General features: G+C 40.4%; 2 protein-coding genes across 5 annotated transcripts in view; both read right to left on the bottom strand.

Annotated features, from left to right (window-relative positions):
* Nucleotides 1-12,789, bottom strand: part of ELMOD1 (ELMO domain containing 1) — a 75,842-nt gene extending 63,053 nt beyond the window's left edge. For 2 of the 4 annotated variants that reach the window (XM_034933623.3, XM_055094793.2), the window contains exons 1-2: nt 12,488-12,787; nt 11,109-11,205 (exon numbers count right to left, since the gene is read on the bottom strand). The gene's annotated coding sequence lies outside the window, so the exon portion shown is untranslated. Of the gene's footprint in view, nt 1-11,108; nt 11,206-12,487 lie in introns of all 4 variants that reach the window. The other 2 variants (XM_034933622.3, XM_034933624.3) reach the window with 1 other exon arrangement.
* On the bottom strand, nt 11,381-12,474 carry LOC112441202 (uncharacterized). The gene is made up of 2 exons (XM_024930965.4): nt 11,899-12,474; nt 11,381-11,574 (listed from the first exon to the last, which is right to left on the bottom strand). The coding sequence occupies exons 1-2, from the start codon at nt 12,137-12,139 to the stop codon at nt 11,435-11,437; spliced, it is 381 nt and encodes a 126-aa protein (XP_024786733.4). The 5' UTR covers nt 12,140-12,474; the 3' UTR covers nt 11,381-11,434.
* Nucleotides 12,790-13,038: the final 249 nt, after the last annotated feature.

The raw sequence follows: 13,038 nt of genomic DNA, 5'->3' as shown, positions 1-13,038 counted from the left end.
CTTTGTCACCCAGGCTGGAGTGCAGTGGTGCAATCTTGGTTCACTGCAACCTCTGCCTCCCAGGTTCAAGCAATTCTCCTGCCTCAGCCTCCCCAGTAGCTGGGATCACGAGGCATGTGCCACCATGCTCAGCTAATTTTTGTATTTTTAGTAGAGATGGGTTTTCGCCATGTTGGCCAGGCTGGTCTCGAACTCCTGAGTGAGAATCTCAGCCATGTTCAGGAGTTAGAGGTGCCCAGTTCCTCTAAAAGTGGGAGTGTAAGAAGAAGCCCAAAATAGAGGCTTGGTTGAAAGGTTTTTTTGTTGTTGTTGTTGGTTTTGTTTTTTAAATACAGGGTCTCCCTCTATCGCCCAGGCTGGAGTGCAGTGGCATGATCTTGGCTCACTGCAACCTCCACCGCCTGGGTTTAAGCGATCCTCCCACCTCAGCCTCCCTAGTAGCTGGGACTGCAAGTATGCACCACCACGCCCAGCTATTTTTTGTATTTTTAGTAGAGATGTGGTTTTGCCATGTTGGCCAGGCTAGTCTCGAACTCCTGAGCCCAAGCGATGTGCCCACCTTGGCCTCCCAAAGTGTTGGGACCACAGGCGTGAGCCACTGTGCCCAGCCTGGTTGAAAGTTTTCATAGGAGTAGTTAGGACCTATGTCTCCTTCTCCATCTTTTGAAATTAGGCATAACCCCTCTCCATTCTATCAGCAGAGATGAAATTTACTTGTAAAGAGGTTGAGCTAGAGAGGCTCTGAACTTGGTGATGGAGGAAAATGAGATTGAGTTGATATTTTAAATACAAGGAGGTTGCATGAAAATCTACTTGGTAAATGTGAGATCCCTGCCATCCTTCTTCTCCCACTAAACTCCCAGAACAGAGGCAGCCAGGATAATACTCCTCAGGTAGGATATTAGAGGAGTTATCTCTCAGGAAACTAACCAGAGACACATATAGCTCTCCCCCAAAGAAGCATTAGCCCCCAACTGGACTACTCTGAAACAGATGGTCAACAAGCCCCACCTGTGCACAGAGAACATTTTAGTGCCTCAATCTTAAATATGAGCAGATAGCCAAGGGTTATCAGACAACTAAGGGACGTCTCTGACATGAATTACAGAGACCCAAAGCAAAGAAGGAGGAAAAAAAAAAAAAAAAGGGAATCTGAAAGAACAAGAAACAATGCAAAGACAAGAAAACTATTAAAACATCATAATTTTCATAGATAAAAGAAAAATATTATACTCATTAAATAGGAACAGGAATCAATAAAAGGGAACTTTAAGAGAATTAGAAAATGTTCTTGGAAATTTTATAAAAGTGTCTGAAATGAAAGACAAAGTTGAAAATATCTATCAAATTTGAGGGAATCTGCCAGAAGAATTTAACAAAAAGATGAAAAATGGTGAGAAAAAGGTTCAACATCCAAGTAACAGATATTCTAGAGAGAAAGAAAAGCGAGAATGTTGGTGAAGAAATTATCAAAGAAATAATACAGGAAACTCTCCAAGAGCTGAAGAACATGAGTCTCCGGATCAAAAAGACCCGCAGGGTACCCAGCTCCTTGAATAACAAAAGATCCTCACCAAAGCACATTATGATGAAATTTCACAAGAAAGTTTCCAGAGGGGGAACAAAAACAAAACAGTTCACATAGAAAGCAACAAGTCTTCAGGAGCATTCATTTTGTCAACAGGAACACAGAAGCAAAAAGAAAAATTCCAAGAAAAAATTATTTCTAATCTAGATTTCTACACTTAGCCAAAATACTCAGCATGAGGAGAAAATGAAGACAATTTCAGACATACAAGACCTTCCATGTATCTTTCAAGTATGCCTTTTCTGGAAGCTTCCAAAGAAAGCATTCCACCAAAATGAAGATGGAGAGTGAGAAAGACATTGGACCCAGGAATCAGAAAATCCCATACTGGAGAAAGGTGAAAGGATTTCTTAGAATGATGGCGAATGTAAGGCCTTTAACAACAATCTAACCAGTTCAGAGTGCATTAGGGCTTAAGGAAAGATGTCTTCAAAAAAAAACTGGAACTGACAGATTATTTGACATGTATGAATGTATACAGAAAAAATTCACAACTCTGTTGGTTTGGGGATAAATTTGGGATATTCATTAATAGATAATAAAAAAATTAATAGAAAATAAGATTAATAGGCTGGGCTTGATGGCTCACACCTGTAATCCCAGCAGTTTGGGAGGCCGAGGCAGGTGGATCGCTTGAGCCCAGAAGTTCAAGACTAGATTGGGCAACGTGGCAAAACCCCATCTATACTAAAAATACAAAAATTAGCCAGGCATGGTGGCACGCGCCTGTAATCCCAGCTACTCGGGAGGCTGAGGCAGGAGAATTGCTTGAACTTAGGAGACAGAGGTTGCAGTAAGCCAAGATTATGCCACTGCACTCCAGCCTGGGCAACAGAGTGAGACTCTGTCTCAAAAAAAAAAAAAAAAAGAAAAAAATTAATAGACTTTAATAGAAAATAAGAAAAAATTAGAAGTACTAATTCTTGAGAAAACAAAAAGTTGTGCAAAAAAAAACAAGCTATAAATAAAATTTACACTGTCAAAATAAATGTTGAATATTTAATCAAAAATAGTGATATTGGGAGAATTGAGAAAGGAGAAACGTGTATAAGAGAGAGGGATTAGATATGAAAGTTAAATTTTCACTTCTGTAGTGGAAAATCAATAAATCTGATACTTTTAATATACTAAGAAACAGCAGTATAAACAGTTAAAAGAATTAAAATGGTATTCCTGAGAAAGACAAATCTGGAGTAAAGACGGATTAGGGAATGAGTTTTTCCATTATAAGTCTTGTAGCAATACAATGTTTTAAATGATGTGTAAGTGTTCCTTTGACATACACAAAAACTTACATTTTAAGAAGATTCCATGGGGCTGTGATTTTAGCCCACATGGAGGCACCAGTCACGTCTTGAGATCCAGTGCCTTTAAACCTTGACTTAAACCACATTTAAAAAAAAAAAAAGAAGAAGAAGAAGAAGAAGAAACTAAGGCTTGAGGAACCAGAGCATTGCTTCCAACAAGTAGAGGAATTTCCAAAACCTAAGCCATTCTAGGACAGTATCCATCAGGCCACACATTACAGATGTGTGTGTTGGCTTTGACATTAGATGAAGATGAGTGGGAAATATTTAATAGGAATGTGGAAGAGCTTGAGTAAACAAATGTTGACATGGTTCAACGTGATGTATGCTCATTAGCTAACAGAACGTCCAAATCATTTGATACGGTATTATGAATCCTTCGTTTAGGACCAAAAATAATTAAGGGTCAGATATGGCTTTTCTGAACACCGCATTTCAGAATGCGGAAATGGCAAGAATATTTTTTACATAAATCCTCAGCTAGAGCATATATTCAAAAGAAAGCTGCAGGATGAAAAATCAGAAGAGATATTGTTGCAGAACTGTGATATGACGTGTTAGCATCATACACATTTCATAAAAAAGACATCAGTGGACATTGAAGTGGACCTAATTTGTTGTTGTTACTGTTTTTTAAAAAACTTTCAAAGACTAAAGTAGCTTAAAACTTAAATTAAATTTAAAAAATTTATTTACTAAAAAAAAGATGCCACAAATTATAAATTTTTTTCCAGGGGTATATTTTTGTAAAGTCATTTTCTTTTAGAGCTACATACTGAAGTATTTATAAATGAAATCATATGGTATCTGGGATTTGCTTCAAAATAATATGGATGGATAGAGGGTAGGGTTAGAGATCAAACAGCATTGGTCATGATTTGATGATTTTTAATTACTGGGATTCACACTATCCTATGTACTTCTGGATGTATATGAAATTAAAAAAAAAAAAGGTGCCATCCACATAATTGAGAATCATCACAGGTATGCTAGGTATTTTTTTTTACAGCCAAGCAAGGCTATAATAATTAGCACCTGAATTGGTTTATAACAGAAGTTAGAGGTAAATCTATTGCTCTTTAATAGCTTTGGGAGACTATGAAACAACAATGAAAAGGAATTTGGTATCTAACCCATATCATTTCTATAACTGACTTAGTTCTCTTAGGGTCTCTTTGAATCCTCTAGTCTGGAGAGTCCCCAGTATGCTGTTAGGATATAGTTTTTTTTTTTTTCTTTTCTTTTCTTTTCTTTTTTTTTTTTGACAGGTCTCGCTCTGTCGCCCTGGCTGGAGTGCAGTGCCACAATCTTGGCTCATTGCAACCTCTGCCTCCTGGGTTCAAGTGATTCTCTCACCTCAGCCTCCCAAGTAGCTGGGATTACAGGCACATGCCACCATACCAGGCTAATTTTTGTATTTTTAGTAGAGATCAGGTTTCACCATGTTGGCCAGGCAGGTCTTGAACTCCTGGCCTCAAGTGATCCACCCGCCTCAGCCTCCCAAAATGCAGGGATTACAGGTGTGAGCCACCGCACCTGGCAGAAGCATCTTTAAAATAATTATTTATTGAGCTTTTTCTTTAGAGGTATAAAATATAATAGTATATGTCAATGACATCTTAGATTCAGTAAAATATGGTAGACGAGTTGAGCAGAAAAAAGTAACAATTAAAACATGGCACACTCTAACAATGCTTCCTAATTTCATAAATGTTAAAATGAAGGAAAAAATTTTCTCTTGGAATGGATGAAATGCAGTATTTATTTTCCTGAAAAGTATCCTTTCTTATCCCAACACTTCATCTCTGTACTAAATCAATTTTTAAAATTAGCATAGCCATGGAATTACATCTACCCTCCCTTTAAGTTTGCCAGTAGTATCCCCACCTCCTCCTACTTGTCCTCATAGCACTAGTTCGAAAATACCAGCTTTGTATGTCTTTCCTTCTGGCCAATGCCAAGCAAGATGCCTTATTCCATAAATACTCAGAGAATGAAAAAGCATTTCCTTTTGTGCCTTTCTCAGTGTTGTGTGCTCAATAGGTCCCACGTAAAAATGGACTCGCACCCTGTTTATCACTGCAAGAAACAGAATCTAGCCCTGCCAACTTAAGCAGAAATGGAATTTGTTCTGAAGGCAACTCACAAAATCTCCAGGTGGGCTAGAGAACTGGGCATGGAGGCTATGTAGCCAAAAATAACACTTGAAATGCTGACACAGAACTGGCCCAGTAAAGACACCTCTACTGCCACCACCAGGCACAGACTGGAGTGGCCCCACTGACGCTCCAGCACTGGTCAAGGAGCGCTGCCAACTGGAAAATCTGCCACTGGGGCAGAGTTTGGATCATGGGCCCAGGCCCAGGTGCAAGGAGGTTTGGGGAAAGGAAGCATCTGGCACTTTCATCTCCTAGAGTGGGGAGTGGGCTCTGCCTCATCATGTAAGAGAGCCCCTGTGATGGTGAATTCTCTGTGTCTACTTGACTGGTCAAAGAGTGCCCAGATTAAACATTATTTCTGGGTGCACCTATGAGGGTGTTTCTGAATGAGACAAGCATTTGAATTGGTGGCCTCAGTAAGTCATTTCCCCTTCCCAGTGTGGGTGGGCATTGTCAAGCCATCGAGGGCCTGAATAGAACAAAAAGGCAGAAGAAAGAAGAATTCACCCGCTTTTGCCTCCTGCTTGCTTGCTAAGCTGGGCCATTAGTCTTTTCTTGCCCTTGGACTGGAATTACACCACCAGATTTCCTGGGTCTCTAGTTTGCAGACAGCAGATTGTAGGACTTCTCAGCCTCCATAGTCAAGTAAGCCAATTCCTCATAATACGTCTCTTAATATAAATATATCTCCTTTTTTCTGGAGAACCTTCACTAATACAACCCTCAACATGGAAAAGAGATTCAGATGGCATTGTTGAAAAAGAATGACAGTTGTCCACTGTATGCTATAAACAAATACTTTGAAAAGTCAAAACACAATGCAGAGTAATGACAGAGTACACGTAGAGTACACTCAGAACAAACACATGTTCATCTTCCATCGTTGTCTAATTTGATTAGGTGTGCTGTGCAATTTTATTTTTAGGACTTGGACACAAGCCTATTTTATGGCTACTCAAAATACATATCATCATTTTGAACTAGAATTTCAAATATGATCTTAGATTATTAAAGAATACCTGGAAACAGGCTCTTTAATTTAACCTAGTGCTAGTTACAGAGCAGATGCACCTATTTTTAGTTAGATTGATTAATTACCTAGGGAATAACTAACACATGGAAAAGAATAAGATCATACATTCATTATAAGTCAAAGAAATGATGTACAATAGTTATCTATCACATACATGCTACTAAGCTGAATTAGACATTGGCAGATTCGTGGATAAGTGCCTGGGAGCTCAATTTAAACTGCAGGATAAGATTTAGGAGGTGTTTTTAAGGTCATCAGAATCAACGTCCTACCCAATAAAAGCATTCTCTCTCTCTGATAGGTGGCCCAAAATGCATCACTTTCAGTACAGTATGTTATATTTTTTGTTTCTGACCTTCTTAGATCTGGGCTCTATTTATCTGTGAATCCAACCAAAGTATAGCATTAATTTCTTCTGTACTGCTTGCTAATGCTCAAGTGAACTAAAACTATTTTTTGAAAACCAAACTATTGGTAAAGTAGGACTTCTACACTATGTCCTTAGCAAGTGATTTTAGAACCTAAATGAACTTCACATCCATCCTTTTAAAATATAATCTTAGTTCCAGTGCTTGTTCTGGGCTAAGAGATTTCAAATTTAATCCTGATTGTCATCCAAATTCTCTATTGCTTTGAGCTTTGCATTATGATCTATGTACATCTGAGTCCTTGATAAAATTGTAGAAATGTCATGGTCAAATAAAGAGCTGTAAGGTAGACCAACAGAAACCAGCTTCTATGTTGGCTTCCATACCTATGAACATTCTTTGGATGTAGCTGATCAACCCAGCTATGACACTACATTCCAGATCTCATTTCTGCCTCTCACACATAAAGATTACTCAATATTCTAGCTGATAAATATGTGCCAGAGGGATTGTGTATATATAAAAATTTGATAATTCTGCCTCTATTTTAAATACTCCAGGTTATCTACAGTTTAAAGGAATAGTAGAGGAAATTTTTGGTACAGCATAAAACTCTTTAGTGAAGCAAAAACTATAACTCAACCCATCTGTTTCATAAGTCTTGATTTTAATATATTGGATTCACATATTGGGCTACATATACATTATCCACGAGACAGAATATGAAATTCAAAATTCTATGTAAAGTATTTTAATAAACGCTTTTAAAATTATGACTAATGATGTACATAATAGGCATTTTAATTTAAATAGCTTTGATAAATGTTTTTCATTTTAAGAGAATGTACAATTGAGCTTCTCAACTAAAAGCAATTATTTAAGTTTTTCCTCATTTCAGTGGATTATAAAGCAAAGGAAATCTGAAATTAACATGTCAGTGTTTATGGAATATGGAATCTTCAGGAAATCTGGCTTCCAAATTCTGAAGAGCGGAATATTCCTATTCTTTTAAAGGAAAAAGTAAGAAAGGTACAGTAAATTCATTCCAAAGATTGATTCATTCACATTTTAAATATTGATAATGCCAACTGGTAAAGTAAAAAAGATTTAGGGAACAGAGTTTCTGATGTCACTGATGATATCTGTTAAGCCAAAAAACAGCTGTGAGATAAATAAATTATTAGTTTCATTATGAATGAAAACTTCAAAACATATGGTAGCCTTTCACCAACTACCTGTACACAAAAAAAATAAAAAATAGAAAGAAGAGTTATAACAGCTGAAATGAGCTCTTAAAACCAGCATTCTAATTACCCAAGTCCTAATCCCAATAATTAAAATGGAAACATTTAAAAGTTATGTAAAGACTTTTGAATCTACAGTTATTGGCTTGCATGAGACTGATTTTTTAAAGAGGCTTAACAAGCTCTCCTTAGGCATTTGCCACAATTATTTTGCCTTGCACCAAAAAAGCAAAAAAAATCAAATTGTGAATTATTTTGATGGCATCTTAAATATCATATAGAGTACCCAGACATTGTACAAATCATCTACTTTCATTGAGAATAAAGTTATTCATCCCTTGGAACCATAGCAACACTTAAGAGTTTATTTTATAGATACTAAGATTAGGGCTGGCACAATATTATTTTTTTAATTTGCATATCTTCCATTTTACAGCATAGAAACTGATATAAATTATGACTTGCTCATGGTCAGCATAAGTGAGTTGGAAGGTTAAAAGCTCCCAGGATGAAAGAACATACTGTCTTCAGAATCTTTAAATTCAGAGTATCCACTGAGGACTTAGAATATAAAATGTAAATTGGGCACACAATTTCAGTTAAGGTTCTCTCTGGGTGATATTCCACATAAACTGTCATTGAGGATTACTGCAGTAAGCCTTTCTTTAATAAGCCGTGTTCATGTGAAGCGTTGCTGAAAACAAAACCTATGGCCTAATTGCCTTGAAATTTTAGCAACATCAATACATTCTTGATCATATTTTTTTTCTCATATACTATCAGAATTATAAGGCAGAATGTGTTTGGCAAACATTGCAAACAGGAACAGTAGAAAAACCTGAAGTAGAACTGTTTTCTGCTCTGTTGAAAGGATAATCATTTGAGAAGAAAGACCCTAATGAGCTACTTAGTTATAAGTTTTAGTATAGGGTAATTTTTATAATTTTAAGACCTTATTATAAAATTGAAGTGGAAATTTAACCACACATATGGACACTCAAACACATGAGGCTCTTCTGAAGGATGGTTCCAAAAAAAAAAAACAAATTTGTTGACAGAAGGGCAATCTAGAATGACATTGTATTATCAGTTTCTGGAGTCTGCAAATTGGAATCTTCAAGAAATGAGTAACTGTTCTCTACATGGACTGCAGTGGTTTGATCATCAACTTCCCTGGAAATTTACCATGTTATTTAATAACGAAAGTAGCTTCTGGGTCTTCAAAGACACACATGTATGTGGTGTGCCAGTTTTTTGGAATTAACTGCATTTGGAACATTCTGACTAGGTCCTCTGTGGTACTACAAGCATACAGTCATTTTCACATAGTGCTATTTCTGTAAAATGTATACTCTTTCCATCATCAGAATCTAGTTTTTTAAAGATAGCTGGATCAAATCAGAAATGATCTCAATTTAATTTCTTTTCCTACTTGAAGCAACAGATTTGCTAAAACCAAGACATCTGCTTATCTTATTTCAGAAATTTGTGCCAAGAAGAAACTGACTATTGATCGGCATCTCAAATATTATATTTAATTATCTACTTTTATATAAATGTAATAAAACCTTTAAATGATATATTCCAGTATTGTGTGATGACAACTTTTTACCTGAGGAGACCAAGATGGTAACAGAATAGTAAACTAGCACTTAGGGTATGAGTCAAGAGCAGATCAATTGCTATTTTAAATGCATTGAGGTCCATTCACCGAAGTACCATTTGCCAATTCCTGCACTTGTCCCTTTTCAGCTCTCTCTTCCATTCCCATTGGCAACTATTTAAAATCTTTCTTTCAGAATCCTCCTCCCTTCCCTCATTCTCAGCAGGCCACTCTGTCCTCTCACTGAGGCTATCAGATCAAATCCTTCAACTTCCAGCACCACTCTACTAACTATTAACACAGACTTTTTTTTTTTTCTCATTTTCGCCCAGGATAAGATCTCGCTCTCTTATTCAAGGCCAGCCCTGTCAAAACTGCTAGGCGTCTCACTCCCTGACTACAGCTGCCAAGCATAATTCAGTGCCTCTTCTAGGCTCCTACAGTAGACACGCCCCTCCACCACCACCATAAACACACACTACTGGCACAGCAACTCCCAGAACTTATGATGCAGATCCCTCCCCCTGCCCCATTTCCCCATGTCATCTTTGCATCCTTGGCACCTTCCACTAAGCATAGCAAGCAGAGATACCCAACCAATATGTGTTGAAGTGAAACTGTTCACTTTTAAGCATGAGTTATTTTCAAAAGCTTGAACCAGAACTGAGCTTGTCCCAGATTGTCTGCAGAACAGCATATGATTTCTGCTCCACTTTATTTTTTCAACCCATAAATGACCCAAAAAGGAGGAATGAAACATTTCCAGTAACTAGGGTTGCCAGAAAAATACAGGCTGCCCAGTCGAAACTGAATTTAGGATAAACAACTAATAATATTTTGTAGTATAAGTTCGTACCAAATATTACATGGGACATAGGTAAAAACAATAATTCACTGTTTATCCGAAATTCAAATTTAACTGGGCAGCCCACATTTTTATTTGCTAAATCTGGAAACCCTAACAGTGCTTTGTTAAAAATTCTCAGAGGACTCAGAGAACGCTTCCTTTAATGCACCTGGGGATTTGTATGCAAGCTCCGCAAACTTCTCAATCATCCAGATTTCATGTCTGTTAATGCAACTGGGTTTCTTTCTGAACATCTCAGTAACGTGCTTTAAGAAATGCTGCTTAATTTATTATATGACATTTTCACTTATTTTGTCAATTTCATAGAATTTTTCTTATAATACAATTTATCGAAGATTTTACAAAGAATACTGTAATTTTGCTTAAGATCTCTTGGAAAGCTAACATTTATAGAGTTATTATCATGCCTCAGTTAAGTCCTGGCTGCAAGTATTAATTTTTGAAATTTTCATATTTTCAATTAAATCAGCAGAATGCAAAAAGAGAAATAAACAAATCTTTGATTTGGAGATTTCTTTTCTTCATTAATCAAGCACAGCAATACATAGTATCCTTACTAACAGGCTTGCAGAAGCAGCCTGGCAGGCGGAGGTGGAGCCTGTGATGTAACTGCGGTAGGTCTTTGTTGGAAAAGCCTTCCCTAAATGTAAAACATCTGTAAATTGAAGCACTTCAGCTTCACTGTGCATGGGCTGGCAAGATTAAAGAGTTGCTTCTTTCAGCATCCTGTACTGGAGGCTTAAAATTTTGTTCCACAGAGGAATTCCTTATAGGTCTTTACAAAGATTACGTATCTATCTCACCAAAGCTGGGAGAAAAGCAGGCTTTTTCTGCAAAAGAGAACCATTTCGAGTACTGATTGCTGTGTGTGCTGGTTTACTGGTAAATGGTGGTGATGCAATGGAAGTTATAACCCAAAGTGTAGGAAGACGCCCTACCGCCTGTTCCAGTCCTCAACGTTCCCTACGTTAATGGGTTCTTCTTTCAGTGTTCTTGACAGTGATGTCTTACAGAGAAGACATTTATTTCTTCTTCCTATGAAAAAGATTAAGATGAGAGAAATACCTCCCAATGTAGATACAAGAGTGTGCCTTTGGCAAAATACCAACTAAAGTGACCCCCGAGAAAACTTCTGGGGGAGGGAATGACTAAGTCTGCTGTAACTACGTGTTGTCATAATAGGTTAATGAATTAAGACATTTATCCCAATACAAGCATACTACCTGCTTTCCACCATATTGGCAGCACCAGTTAAGGACGGTTGTCAAGCCACCGGCACAAAACGTATACATTGCAGAGATGCAGAACAATGCCTGGATGCCTGCCCAAAATTGGTCTCTCCAAATGACAGACTCAATTGATAGTACCAATCTACGGCCCACTGGGGGTTAGCAGCGTATTTTCCTAGGTGGTGGGGGAAAGGGATGAAATGTGGAAAGCTCAGGGCACTGTGCAGAGCAGAAAGGCTGACAAACATATTCATTAAACTTGATCTGAAGCAAGTGAGCCCGTGAGGTCGTTCCTGAAATATTCATAAGATGTGTTACCGAACTCGCCGCTTAGAGGTTGAGCAGAAACACTGAGTCAGAACAGCCCGTACCCACACTTGGAAAACAAAAAAAAGCACCCACAACAGCTCACCCCACCACCACACTCCACTGCTCTGCTTTTAACAGCCCCGTCAGCTGTCAGCTGTCACTCCCCACTCGGCTGTCCAATTCTACCTGCCCAGGAAAAGAGATGCTCCAATATTGAAGTGCGGAGTTTCCCAGCAGTTGGAGGAGGCGCAGCTCAACAGCCCAGCCGACCGCTCCTCCCAGCTCGCTGCGCGGCGGACCCCACAGTCCGGCGACCCCGCAGCCCGGCTGCCTAGCTCCTCCCTGGAGACCGAAGCCCACAAGGCAAGGGGTTCCCAGCGACCCAGACCAGCCCCTCGCCCCAGCCAGGCCGCCCTTGTCCCGCCTTCCATTTTGGCTCTGTCTGGGATCCCTTCCCCGAGCCCTCGGCGTTAGGTCGCTAGGCGACCTACGCCCGGGCCGAGATGCAAACAGCCTCTCGCGCCGACCTGCAGCCTCTCGGGTGTTAATTGGGAGGACAGGATAGAAGGGGAAATCACTGTCCTGGGTGACCCCGGAGCCCCTGCACCAAGGCAGAGTGCACTTTCATTCCCGTTCCCTCTCTGCCCCCAATGCTTAGCATTTCTGCTGCCTCCCAGGCACAGCGCAGCTTGCGTGATGCCTCGCGTCCTCGCCGCACGTCTCTCCTCCCCAAGGGCATTCGCCCCTAGTCCCTAGGCTCCTCTGGGGTCGCCAATCACCTGGACTCTGGCGGCGGTAAGCTCAGCAGCTCCCGGCGCGCGGCGGCGTGGTCTTCATCTCCGCCTTCCCCAGGCGCTCCGGCTACGCGCTCCGCGGCGGCGAGCGACGCGCTCGGTCCCGGGCGCCGAGGCTGGACAGGGGCGGCCGCGGCTGCCGCACTGGGCTGCGGGCGCGGAAGGGGCGGGGGCGGGGCAGGAATCTGGGTCGCGTGGAGCGGAGCAAGCCGGGATGCACCCGGGGCGGCTGGCGGCGAGGAGGCGACCGAGAGCAGCGGGGGAGGGCGTGCAGAGGCTTCCCTGGGAGCACGAAGCGGGCGGCTACTGAGCATGCCCAGTCCGGGAGCCGGGGGCGCGGGCGCGGTGCTGGGGGAGAGAGCGCGGCACCCAGTGCCGGAACTGGGGGGAAAGGGTTAAATCTGCGGACCCCGCTGCTGTGGGAGGTGGCTGGTGTGGCCCAGTTTAATTGCTCCCGGGTGGACTCCCTGGAGGAGCCCACGACAGGAAGATGGTGAACCTGAGATGACCTGTCAATGGGATTCCCAGACAGTCCC

Source organism: Pan paniscus, chromosome 9 (assembly GCF_029289425.2).
Source record: "Pan paniscus chromosome 9, NHGRI_mPanPan1-v2.0_pri, whole genome shotgun sequence".
Classification (NCBI taxonomy): Eukaryota; Metazoa; Chordata; class Mammalia; order Primates; family Hominidae; genus Pan; species Pan paniscus.
This window is presented reverse-complemented; position numbering and strand designations above follow the sequence as displayed.

Bases quoted from the DNA above. Each gene is read 5' to 3' on its own strand.
- LOC112441202 (XM_024930965.4), bottom strand. From the start codon at position 12,139: ATGGAAGGCGGGACAAGGGCGGCCTGGCTGGGGCGAGGGGCTGGTCTG. The intron at 11,575-11,898 runs GCAGGTAGAATT...CCCACCACCTAG, and splicing joins TGGAGCATCTCTTTTCCTGG to GAAAATACGCTGCTAACCCC.